The sequence below is a fragment of the Chlorocebus sabaeus genome, chromosome 3, assembly GCF_047675955.1.
Source record: "Chlorocebus sabaeus isolate Y175 chromosome 3, mChlSab1.0.hap1, whole genome shotgun sequence".
In the NCBI taxonomy this organism is placed as follows: domain Eukaryota; kingdom Metazoa; phylum Chordata; class Mammalia; order Primates; family Cercopithecidae; genus Chlorocebus; species Chlorocebus sabaeus.
The window spans coordinates 30,326,287-30,339,561 of NC_132906.1; the positions used below are offsets into that span (position 1 = coordinate 30,326,287).

Sequence of the window (13,275 nt, forward strand, 5' to 3'; positions counted from 1 at the left end):
TATTATACATATTTGTAGTAAAAGTTCTGTAACCTTCTTATAAAAATATCTAAAAAGAAGAGAGACAATAATCACCCCAACTCATACCAATCCAGATACCATCAATTACCACCATTGGCATTTTGGTGTGTTTTCTTTCAAAGTTACTCCTCTTGCATAAAATATACAAAATTTTATTCACCCAATTCCTGATACAAACTTTTTGAGGGAAGGTACCATTATTTATTTGTGTTCTTCCAGTGGTTTATGTTTAATTACCTGACTTTAAAAAACTTTAAGGCACTGGATTTACTCTAACCAGGTGAAAAACATGTGAGAGAAAAACATGTCTGTAACATCTGAGCCGTGTTTTCACGGAATTTGACTGTGACTCTACTGGCACCTTTGAATGACAAGTTTATAATACCTTGAGGATTTTCCATTTCTAGTTGACGCTGGACCAAGTTCTAACAATAAATATAATTTAAAACACAGAGAATTACTCTAATTATAAAGATAACAAAAATTAGGCCAGGTGAGGTGGCTCACACCTGTAATCCCAGCACTTTGGGAGGCCGAAGAGGGTGGATCACCCGAGGTCAGGAGTTCAAGACCAGCCTGGCCAACATGGCAAGACCCTGTCTCTACTAAAATACAAAAAGTAGCTGGGCGTGATGGCAGGTGCCTGTAATCCCAGCTACTTGGGAGGCTGAGGCAGGAGAATCCCTTGAACTCGGGAGGCGGAGGTTGCGGTGAGCCGAGATCATGCCATTGCACTCCAGCCTGGGCAACAAGAGCAAAACTCCGTCTAAAAAAAAAAAAGAAGAAGAAAAGAAAAAAAGATAATAATTCTCAGTATGGGCCAAATCATTGAGAATCTGCTTACTAAGCAAAAATAAAAGCACGCTTGGGCTTCTTATTCACAAAATCAATGTAACTCCTTGAAAAGTAAAACATTTTATGACTTATGTAATGATTTTATGTCATCGTAAAAGCACTGTTTATCAGGTCATTTCACAGGTTGAATAATTCTCAGAATTGGTTGAAATCAACAGATTCATCTTGCATTATAATTGTATAATCTTTTCTTACAAGCGGAAAAAACTCTCTTGAGATTTATTTGTTATTTCAACTCTGCCCAGCCTCTTACCTCCACCAAAAACATAAGGTTAAAATGGAAGCAGATTTCCTGACCAATGTGTCTGAGACACTGACTTAGACCCTCCAGAGAGTGGAAAGTTCTTATGCTAAATAGCAGCAGTTGTCAAATTTGGCTGCACACTAAATCATCCAGCAAGCTTCTACAGACGGAATGCCTGGGCCCCATCCCAGACCATCTGAGGCAGAGAGAGGCATCTGAGTTTTTAAAAAGTTCTGATAAAAAGGTGGTGGCTCATGCCTGTAATCCCAGCACCTTAGGAGGCTGAGGCTGGTGGATCACGAGGTCAAGAGATCAAGACCATCCTGGCCAACATGGTGAAACCCTGTCTCTACTAAAAACACAAAAATTAGCTGGGCATGGTGGTGCATGCCTGTAGTCCCAGCTACTCGGGAGCCTGAGATAGGAAATCACTTGAACCCAGGAGGCAGAGGTTGCAGTGAGCCAAGATCATGCCACTGCACTCCAGCCTGGCAACAGAGTGAGACTCTGTCTCAAAAAAAAAAAAAAAAAAAAAAAAAAGTTCCCTACATGGTTCTGCTGCACAGAGAAGGGTAAGAGCCACTTGGGTAGAGCACACACACCGCAAGCACACACATGTCTAATCATAGCCATCATTACCTGCACAGGTGCTTCTCCCTCAGATGCATCTTGATGGACAGGCAGGTTACTCTTCTTCACCAAATAGGTTTTATGGTTTATTTTTGAGTTCTCCTTTAACACAATTATACACAGTCAACAAGATTGGTTCTGAGTGAGCTCTGAAGGCTACTTGGCTGATGCAGGATCAATGATGGAATGGCTGGACAGAACCCTTTTTATGGCTCCTTTTGCCCCCCGCAGCCTCAGTATTTCCCAAATCCTTCTTCCATAGTCTCTGTAGAAATGTCTGCTATCCATTTTTTCTGAGACGGAGTCTCGCTCTGTCACCCAGGCTGGAGTGCAGTGGTGCCATCTTGGCTCACTGCAAGCTCCGCCTCCCGGGTTCATGCCATTCTCCTGCCTCAGCCTCCCAAGTAGCTGGGACTACAGGCACACGCCACCACGCCCGGCTTTTTTTTTTTTTTTTTTTTTTTTTTGTATTTTTAGTAGAGACGGGGCTTCATTGTGTTAGCCAGGATGGTCTTGATCTCCTGACCTCGTGATCTGCCCGCCTCGGCCTCCCAAAGTGCTGGGATTACAGGTATGAGCCACCGTGCCCGGCCAATGTCTGCTACCCATTTTTGCAGGGCTCAGGCTGCCCATCCCAGATCAGCCTTAGACATATGGCTGATGGCTCCAGGCTGCCCACCATGAGCCAGGCCTCTGCTCTGGAGAGAACAACCTCCAGGCTGCCCCTCCCAGCACATGCAGTCCTCTATCCCAACCTTCGCATGGCTCTATCAGAATGCCCACCCTCCTCCCTTAACTCTGCCTCTCCATATTCCACTCTTCTTCTCAGACACAGTTTAGGCCCCACCCACTTCTTCCATAAACACCCGCTTCCTGCTCATTCTGCTCATCTTGGCTCCTGTGCACCTACAGGGCTTACTCTATGATTGTTTTATACATGTGTCTCATCATTCCAACCATTTACAAGTAGAATTGCATATGCCAGAAAGAATAGTGGTTATAATTGTATTTTTTTATTTTTTGAGACAGGGCCTCCCTCTGTTGCCCAGACTGGAATGCAGTGGAACAACCTCAGCCTTCCACCTCAGCCTCCTGAGTAGCTGGGACTAGAAGCATTTACCACCATGCCCCACTAATTTTTTTTAATTTTTTGTACAGATGGAGTCTCATTATGTTGCCCAGGCTGGTCTCAAACTCCTGGGCTCAAGCAATCCTTCTGCCTTGGCCTCCCAAAGTGCTAGGATTACAGGCATGAATGTGAGTAGGGGTTTTAAGAGTCAGATTTTTGTTTTATTTTACTTTATTTTATTTTTTTGAGACAGAATCTTGCTCTGTATCCTAGGCTGGGGCACAGTGGCATAATCATGGCTCACTGCAGCCTTTAGCTCCCAGCTCAAGCAATCCTCCTGCTTTAGCCTCCCAAGTAGCTAGGACTATAGGTGCAAACCACCATGCTCAGCTAATTTAAAATTTTTTTGTATATATCTGTGTATATACACAGATATATACACACATATATATGTTTAGAGCTAGGGTTTCCCTATGTTGCCCAGGCTGGTCTCAAATTCCTGGGCTCAAGCGATCCTCCCACCTCAACCTTTCAAACTGCTGGGATTACAGGCATGAACTACCATGCCCAGCCTAGAGTCAGATACTGAAATATTTAGTCTGCCTTGTAACAGCTACGTGACTTTGGATGAGCTACTTAACTTCTCTGCATAGGGGTAAATAAAAGAAAGTATGTATGTGATATGGTTTGGCTGTGTCCCTACCCAAATCTCACGCTGAACTGTAATAATCCCCATGTGTCAAGGGTGGGGCCAGGTGGAGATAACTGAATCATGGGGGCGGTTTCCCCCATACTGTTTCCATGGTAGTAAGACTCACAAGATCTGATGGTTTTGTAAATGAGAGTTCCCCTGCACAAGCTCTCTTGCCTGCCTTCATGTAAGGCATGACTTTGCTCCACCTTTGCCTTCTGCCATGATTGTGAGGCCTCCCTAGCCATGTGAAACTGTGAGTCTATTAAACCTCTTTTTCTTTATAAATTACTCAGTCTCGGGTATGTCTTTATTAGCAGTATGAGAACAGACTAATACAGTATGTGAAAACTCTGGTTCACAGCCTGGCAAAAAAAACTGAATTGCACCATACATTCATTTGACTTATATGAATTTATCTGTATGCACTGCGGTGGAAGAGAAAGAGAGAGCGATCAATTTCAGCAGCATGGTGGCTCTACTCAATGAGTGTGTGGCCAAGTCCATGTGGGATGGGAGACAGCCATCTCAGTGCCTGCAAGCTTCTCCTAAGAGAGCATTCCAGGGCACTGAGTGTGTTCCTAGTGTTTCAATAGCCATGTGTCTTTCTTACAACATGGTTTCCAAACATAGGCTGGCTATTTCATCTGCAGCTCTTCTAAAGAAGCAGTTATCTGTGCCAACTCTAGAGACCTTCTTGGGAGATGGAAGGATGAATTTCCAATGTGGCGCCTTTAAGAAATTTTTAAGAAGCAGTTCAACTGCACTCAGATTTTGCCTTAAATAGCCTTTAGAACCTTACCCTGCAGAGAGTTGAAAAAATGCTAGTGTGTTGTTGTTGTTGTTGTTTTGCTTTTTCTGGGCATGAACTTACACTCATTTTGTACTTTCTGCATCTGATCCAGTTCTGGTCTAAAGTTGCTGCTCAGTAAATACATATTGAGTGATTCATAAGAAAAACAATCAATAAGTACTTTTAATAATAACCATTCCTGAGAATCTCAGATATCCTTATTATCTTGTGTAGTCTCTCGTAAACCATAATAAACTGACGCTCCAATGAGGTCTGACAGCTTTCCTATTAAAAAAGAATTCTGCATGATTATCTCTATGATAAAACTTTATCTTTTCTATGACAAAATCATTACTTTTAATACCGGCTCAATTTAGTTAGCTCTAAATCAAGAGAACAATGTTTCCCCTAGAAGAATGAATTTACCTCTGGTTCTCTCCCCATCTTCTTTCTAATTTCTTTCATGTCATTGTGGTACTGTTGGCGTATTTCCTCTAACTGCTTCCAATATTCCTGGAAAGCAAACACAATCCAGAAACTTTAAATGTTTATGAACACCATAACCAAAATAATATTTATGCAGCCTACAATTTCAAAAGTGTGTAATATAAAATAAGGTTAGAAAAATATGTTGCTCCTAAAGATGATAATCTGTCTTATGTTTTGGCTCTGGTACTTCACACCCTGTGAGACAGTAGCTTCAGCTACAAAGCTCAATTTTATATACAACCCAAATGTGTTCATGACGTACACTGACTTTATAAATCCCACTTTTATATATAACCCTCTTATGCACTGAACTTTGTCCCTCCCCAAAAAGAGATATGTTGAAGTCCTAACCCCCAGTGCCTAAGAATGTGATCCCATTTGAAAACGGGGTCACTGCAGATGAGACTAGTTAAGGTGAGATCATACTGGTGGGCCCTTAGTTCAATATGACTGGTGTCCTTGCAAGAAGATGGCCATGTGAAGACGGACACACAGGAAGAACAGCATGTGATACAGGCAGAGAATGGAGTGATGTGACTGCAAGTAAAGGAATGCCAAAGACTGCCAGCGACACACCAGAAGCTGGGAAGAGGCAAGGAAGGATTCCCCTACAGGTTTCAGAGGGCACTTGGTACTGCTGACACCTTGATTTTGGATTTCCACTCTCCCAGAATTATGAGACAATACATTTCTATTGTGTTAAGCCACCTAGTTTGTTGAACTCTGTTACGGCAGCCCAGGAAACTAATACAAATCCCAAATCTGTTAATGAGGGACAGTTACTCTATGAATCTCAAGGTGAAAAGCTGTATGAACTTAGCCATATTGCATTATCTGAAAAAGTGAAATACCTAACTCTGTATCCCCTGTAACACTCAGCATGGTGTTGACAGATTCAAGGGCACTGTAGGAAACAGAAGTAACTTCCTATTACAGTACAAAAGACAGTAATACAAAGAAATACAAGGGTAGCCCTGGAATTAAAGTTTTTAACCTGTTCCTTCATTTCGTTTTTCCTAAATGGCCACTCCTGGAATCTAGGCTCTTCTCCATTACTTCTTAGCTCTTGTCTCTGGTTGTAATTTGGCTCGGCAGAAGATAGACGAAGACCCTATTTATTGAATGAAATAATTTATAAAGCATACTTTGATTTCAGAAACATCTTCATCTTCTGATTTGACTTTGACTTTTTCCTATAAATAAGAATTATATCACTAAGCAAACTCAGTATTTGGGAGTTTTTTGTAGTAAGTAGTAGAATTTTCTTAAGTATAAAACATTAAAACATATATATGTATTTTTCTGTTTGAGAGAGTCTCACTCTGTCACCCAGGCTGGAGTACAGGGGCATGATCTTGGCTCACTGCAGCCTCCAACTCCTGGGCTCATGCAATTGTCCTGCCTCAGCCTGAGTAGCTGCGACAACAAGCACACGCTGCCACGTCTGGCTAATTTTAAAATTTTTGGTAGAGATAAGGTCTCACTATGCTGCCAGGCTGGTTTTAAATTCCTGAGCTCAAGTGATCCTCCTGCCTCAGCCTTCCAAAGTGATTGGATTACAGGTGTGAGCCACTGTGCCACGCACATAGTAAACAATTTTTAAAAATTAATTCAATCATTTATATAATTTATTCTAAATGATCCATATGTTATGCTATCATTTGAGATATGTAGATTTATTTTTGGAATTGGTAACATAACTGTGATATCAAAGGTTTGTAAAGGGTTAGCAACCCCAGAGCATGAATTATGTAGGGGAATAGAACTATAGGTTTTCAACGGTTCAAAACAAGAGTGATATAAATAGGGTGCAAATCCCGCCTCTCTCAGCCCCAAAATTCTGACAGTATTTAAGGGTAAAGGTTAACTTTCATTTCAAATAAAGTACAACAGTCACTTTTTTTTTTTTTTTTTTTTTTTTGAGATGGAGTCTCGCTCTGTCACCTAGGCTGGAGCACAGTGGCCCGATCTCGGCTCACTGCAAGCTCCACCTCCCAGGTTCACGCCATTCTCCTGCCTCAAGCCTCCCAAGTAGCTGGGACTACAGGCACCTGCCACCAAGCCCGGCTAATTTTTTTGTATTTTCAGTAGAGACGGGGTTTCACCGTGTTAGCCAGGATGGTCTCAATCTCCTGACCTCGTGATCCGCCCACCCCTGTCTCCCAAAGTGCTGGGATTACAGGTGTGAGCCACCAAGCTGAGTCTTTTTTTTTTTAAGACAGAGTCTCACTCTCACCCAGGCTGGAATACAGTGGCACAATCTTAGCTCACTGTAACCTTTGCCTCCCGAGCTTAAGCAATCCCCCTGCCTCAGCCCCCTGAGTACCTGGGACAACAGGCACATGCCACAACACCCAGGTAATCTTTTTTTTTTTTTGTAGAGATAAGATCTCACTATGTCGCCCAGGCTAGTCTCGAACTCCTGGGCTGAAGCGATCTGCCCACCTCGGCCTCCCAAAGTGCTGGGATTACAGGCATGAGTCATCGTATCTGGCCTAATCACTTTTTTGTTGTTGTTGTTGTTTGTTGTTTTTTTGTTTTTTTGAGACAGAGTCTTGCTCTGTCGCCCAGGCTGGAGTGCAGTAGCACGATCTCGGCTCACTGCAACCTCCTCCTCCTGGGCTCAAGTAATTCTCCTGCCTCAGCCTCCTGAGTAGCTGGGATTACAGGCATGCACCACCACACCCAGCTAATTTTTGTATTTTTAATAAAGATAGGCTTTCACCATGTTGGTCAGGCTGGTCTCGAACTCCTGACCTCGTGATCTGCCTGCCTTGGCCTCCCAAAGTGCTGGGATTACAGGCGTGAGCCACCGCGCCCGGCCCCTTGTCACTTTTTTTTAATGTGCAGAAGAATCTTTAACAAAATAGAACCAAAGCACTATAGCACTTTAAGGAAATTTGAAGCTCACCTACTCTAAAAATTGTCATTTATAGAAAAGGAAATTAAGGCTCAGATAGGTTGAATGAACTGTCCAAGGTCCCACAGAAGAGATAAAGCCAAGGAAGAAGCCAGACTGCTAAGACTCTGATTCAACCCTTTCCCATTATTTTCTTTAGCTATTAAAAACTGGGGACTCGGGCCAGGTGCGGTGGCTCACACTTGTAATCCCAGCATTTTGGGAGACCTAGGTGGGTGGATCACCTGAGGTCAGGAGTTCAAGATCAGCCTGGACAACATGGTGAAACCCCGTCTCTACTAAAAATACAAAAGTTAGCCGGGCGTGGGGGTGGGAGCCTGTAATCCCAGCTACTCGGGAGGCTGGGGAAGGAGAACTGCTTGAACCTGGGAGGCGGAGGTTGCAGTGAGCCAAGCTCACGCCACTGTACTCCAACCTGGTGACAGAGCGAGACTCCGTCTCAGAAAAAAACAAAAAACAAAAAAAACCTGGGGACTAGTAGAGAGTAGTCTTGACCTTCTGATGGAATGAACTTTGACTTGAAAATCTGTGAACAGAAAAACTATTAGGAAATTCCTAATTGCTTCCCATATTTGGTATTTTACTTACCAATTGCTTCTCTACTTTCAGCTTATATTGTTGAGCTTCAAATTTTCTCTGAAGGTACTCAGCAGGCCTTAGAAAATAAGAATGTTCAGCTTAAGTAGAAACTTTAACAAATCTTAAGCACCAGTTTGACAAGTAGATTTTCAGTTTAGTAATGAGATTCACAATTCACTGGTGGCTTGAAGTTCCAAGTTCAAGAAGTAGTTCACAGTTACAGAATCTTTACATTGGAAAATAAAATTTTGGAATCAAGAGGAAAAAAGGATAAAGAGTAACAAGTGGGGATACAGGAGAGGATTAAACAGAAAAATATTCTTATCCAGTAATTTTTCTTCAGGGCAAGATTCAGTCCTTCTATTGTTGTGGGGAGGAAAACAGACCCAGACCCAGAAATTCTCATGCTTTGTGTAGGTGTCTAATGTACAGGTTGTTTCTCCTGATTTAACAATGGTGGCTGGATGTGGTGTCTCACACCTGTAATCCCAGCACTTTGGGAGGCCGAGGTGGGTGGATTGTCTGAGGTCAGGAGTTCGAGACCAGCCTGACCAACATGGTGAAACCCCGTCTCTGCTAAAAAAATATTAGCCGGGTGTGGTGGCAGGCGCCTGTAATCCCAGCTACTGGGGAGGCTGAGGCAGGAGAATCACTTGAACCTGGGAGGCAGAGGTAGCAGTGAGCCGAGATCACGTCACTGCACTCCAGCCTGAGTGACAGAGCGAGACTCCGTCTCGAAAAAAAAGAATGGCTGCATATCTGTTTCCTGCATTACATACTGAGCTCCCTGAGAGCAGAATGTGTCCCTCCATCCATCCCTTTATCTCCACACATAAATGCTTAATGAGAAAAGAAATCATGGGTTAGCTGTCTCTCCAAATGTTTAAGGTATTTTTCCAGCACAATTTTAGTCAATTCCAGTCAAACAATTTTCAAGTTTATACTCACATTTTACGTATCTATCTTTTTTTTTTGGTAGAATTTCCTGTAAAACATTTCTGTAACTACTGGTTGTTAATAAAAACCACATTTCAGATCATAAGTTTTTTGGAATATGAGTAACTTCTAAGGCTCCAAAGACAGAACTGTCATTTCAGAAATACCTCCTTTAGGAAGGAACATCATGATAAGCATCCCCAATTTACAAAGAGGCAAGTTAATAATCAGGGGCTTAGAAACAGGATGAAATGACAAGCTAAAGTCTTTGAGTCTTATTTCCTCAGCTGTAAAGTGGGCACGGTGCCATTTCACAGGAATTGATACAAGGATTAGAAGAGATTAGGGCTGTGAAGTGCCTGACACACAGATAGTTCCTGAATCAAATGAGGGTAAATTGTAAGCACTCATCTGTCTCAAAAGCCTAACTGGCACATATATCAATATCTTCATGAGAAAAATGATTCCGACACCCAGGGGCTGTCCAAAAGACATTCTCTATCTCTCTGTCTACCTACTCCCTTTCTACCCCCAAAATTCTACACAAATTCCTCTTCCTCAGCTGGGCACGGTGGCTCACTCCTGTAATCCCAGCACTTTGGGAGGCCGAGACGGGCGGATCACAAGGTCAGGAGATCGAGACCATCCTGGCTAACATGGTGAAACCCCATCTCTACTAAAAATACAAAAAATTAGCCAGGCATGGTGGCGGGCGCCTGTAGTCCCAGCTATCGAGAGGCTGAGGCAGGAGAATGGCATGAATCCGGGAGGCAGAGCTTGCAGTGAGCCGAGATGGGGCCACCACACTCCAGCCTGGGTGACAGAGTGAGATTGTCTCAAAAAAAAAAAAAAAATTCCTCTTCCTCCATCCCATGGCCTGTAATTAGACCTCCAGCAGAGAGAAAGTTGGGGATGGGGGAGTATACAAAGAGGAGGGGTTACCAGGCATCAAAGGGGCATCCAGGAAAGAGAAGGACCCTTCCTATTGTTTCATGTGAGAGCTTGGGAGATAAAATCACACATGGTCAAAATAATTGATAGCTTGACAGCTCTCAAATCCAGACAAACAGTGGAAGATATATTTTCCCAGTGGTTGAGAAAAGGGAAAGGGAGTTTTGTGGCTGCTCCCAGTTCATCTGTAAAATCTACATCCCTCACTAATTGAGTCCAGTATGGGTATTACAATTTGAATGAACGGAAGATGCAACTTTTGATAATTGTGGAGATAATTAAAAATGTGTTATGAAGATAGATAAAAACCACAACAGTGCCCAGTATCTTTAAAGATAAAACATCTGCTTTTCCCATTATATGTTTCTGAAGAAATTATTTTCTCATCATTCTTGCTTATCTCATTTTCACTATTAATGAGATTACCATCACATAGTCTCTTGTATTTTTCATAATTCATCCAAAATTTCAACAATAAATAACCACAGTTGTCAAAGTAACAAATTCCTAACCCTGAACAAAAAAATTTGATGACACACACTTTTTAAAAAGAACTCTTAGACTTAAGTCTTCAGGCCTGTGTTAGGTGTCAATTACTCTGGACACAGGAATATCGACATCAGTGTGAAAAAATTTTGAAAATATTGTAGATCTGTAGAAATCTATTATGGAGTAAAATTTTTGAAAATCTACCATAAGACCAATTTAAGAATACTATTTTCTTTCTAATCTGTCCATATTTTGAAGATCCCTAGAACATAAATGCTGAATGAAATGTATCTTATTTCTCAAAATGTCTCAAATGATCATTTGATTTTAATGATTCAATTATTGATTCATATTAGTAACCTCTTTGAGAAATGAAATATACTCAACTATTTTTTCACCTGCCATATAGTGGAATTTAGCAGGAGGAAGAAAGAATATTAAAAGGGCAGGGGTATGGGTCTGTGCCTATGGCTAAGCAGCTCTATGAATAAGAAAATAAGCTAGATCAGACTTGGTATGAAAAAGGGTTAAGGGGAAAAGAAGATAATTTATCAATTATTTATCAATTGTGATAATCTATCTACACATTTATGGCTTTATTTAATTACGAGACTTTGTTACTTCGATAGGCTAAATTATAATACACATTACACAATAATTATAACACTTCTTACAGTGTATGTAATTCCCACGTAATTTGTAAGAACATGTAATTGTTATATGCTTGAGATGTCAACAGATTTGATTTGTGTAATATATATGACATTCTGATGGAAATAAAAACAAAATATTTCTAACACACACACACACACAAAAAAAGGCTGGGCCTAGTGGCTTACGCCTGTAGTCCCAGCACTTTAGGAGGCCAAGGCAGGTGGATCACATGAGCTCAGTGGCTGCCTGGTGAGAGGGTACCTGAGAATTTGAAGAACCAACTAACGAGCTGGTGTAGGGCTGACATAGAAAGAGAGACTAACATGGCCAGGCACGGTGGTTCATGCCTGTAATCCCAGCACTTTGAGAGGCCAAGGCGGGCAGATCACCTGAGGTCAGGAGTTCGAGATCAGGTTGGCCAACATGGTGAAACCCTGTCTCTACTAAAAATACAAAAATTAGCCGGGCATAGTGGTGTACGCTTGTAGTCCCAGCTACTGGGAAGGCTGAGGCACGAGAATCGCTTGAACTCGGAAGGCGGAGGTTGCGGTGAGCTGAGATAGCGCCACTGCACTCCAGCCTAGGCAACAGAGCGAGACTCTGTCTACAAAAGCAAACAAAAGAAAAAGGTCAAGGGAACTATGTGTTTAAAATGAAGATTTGGAAAGTTCTTCTTGGATTATTTGTGTTAGGAGAATTTGGATTTCAGAATAATTAATGTTACTATATAAAGATATTTTCAGATTAATCAAAGCTTAAGCTAGACCACAATATTACCGTTGACTTGGGGATGGACCATGCCTCTCTTCCTGACCGTAATCCTCAACTCCAGTATTTTCTTGAGGAATAGGGTGATAACTTGGTTCCTGGGCTCTCCTCCTCAGCATATCAAGTTGAGCATAATAATAATCATAATGTCTACACACAGCAGCAAGTTTGGGCCTTTCTATCATTTTTATCTGAAGAAAAGAAGAGGGGATGTTTTTAAAAACCATAATACAGGCTGGGTGCAGTGGCTCACATCTGTAACCCTAGCACTTTGGGAGGCCAAGGCAGATGGATCACCTGAGGTCAGGAGTTCAAGACCAGCCTGGCCAACATGGCAAAACCTCGTCTCTACTAAAAATACAAAAATTAGCTAGGTGTGGTGGCACACATCTGTAATCCCAGCTAGCCAGGAGGCTGAGGAAGGAGAATCACTTGAATCCGGGAGGTGGAGGTTGCAGTGAGCTGAGATCATGCCACTGCACTCCAGCCTGTGCAACGTAAGTGAGACTCCATCTCAAAAAAAAAACATAATACAAATTTATAATACTTGACAATATGACAGTGACCATAGCTAAGACAAGGCACTGAAGGTGTATTTTTGCTGTTTTTCTACTACACTTGTTTTTCAGAATAAAATAATCTTAGAGTCCCCAAATCCTAGAGTACAAAAAGACCTAAGTACTATATAGTATAGTGGTTTACAATTTTGCTAAGGTATAGATATGAATCACGCATACTTCATGGCTAGTATGTAAAACGTACTTAGCTAGTGAGTATGCCCAGCCTATCCAAGATCCAAAACTAAACTCAGAATTATAGTTTTCTATTTTTCTTAAACTCATTTATACCTTACCATACTTTACAGGAAAATAAAAAGTATCGTGAAACTCACACATACGGGGATTTGCAACATTTTCAGTTTCTGATAAATTGACTAAACGCAAAATGGCATCACGACTTAAAGAAAATAAGATGCTGAATCAGAGTCATTCTTCCAGAGAAAATATTTAAAAAGGTCATATAACAGCTGTGATGGACATATTAGCATCCCAGCCCTCACCACCCAACCAGAACAGAATGAGAACAGGAGAACCAGAAATGACAGTTTATCTTAGAACTGAGTAGAAGCCACTGAGCTAGAAGATGAGAAATGGATCAAATTAAGATATAAAAGCCAGTCAAGACT

The 13,275-nt window shown here is 41.7% G+C and overlaps 1 protein-coding gene across 1 annotated transcript in view; it reads right to left on the reverse strand.

The window, feature by feature from the left end:
• NEK5 (NIMA related kinase 5) overlaps positions 1–13,275 on the reverse strand; it is a 90,353-nt gene that overhangs the window by 41,717 nt on the left and 35,361 nt on the right. The window contains exons 12-16 of the mRNA XM_007960468.3: positions 12,099–12,280; positions 8,301–8,367; positions 5,787–5,903; positions 4,730–4,816; positions 1,760–1,852 (exon numbers count right to left, since the gene is read on the reverse strand). Coding sequence (XP_007958659.2) covers positions 1,760–1,852; positions 4,730–4,816; positions 5,787–5,903; positions 8,301–8,367; positions 12,099–12,280 — 546 coding nt within the window. The remainder of the gene's footprint in view (positions 1–1,759; positions 1,853–4,729; positions 4,817–5,786; positions 5,904–8,300; positions 8,368–12,098; positions 12,281–13,275) is intronic.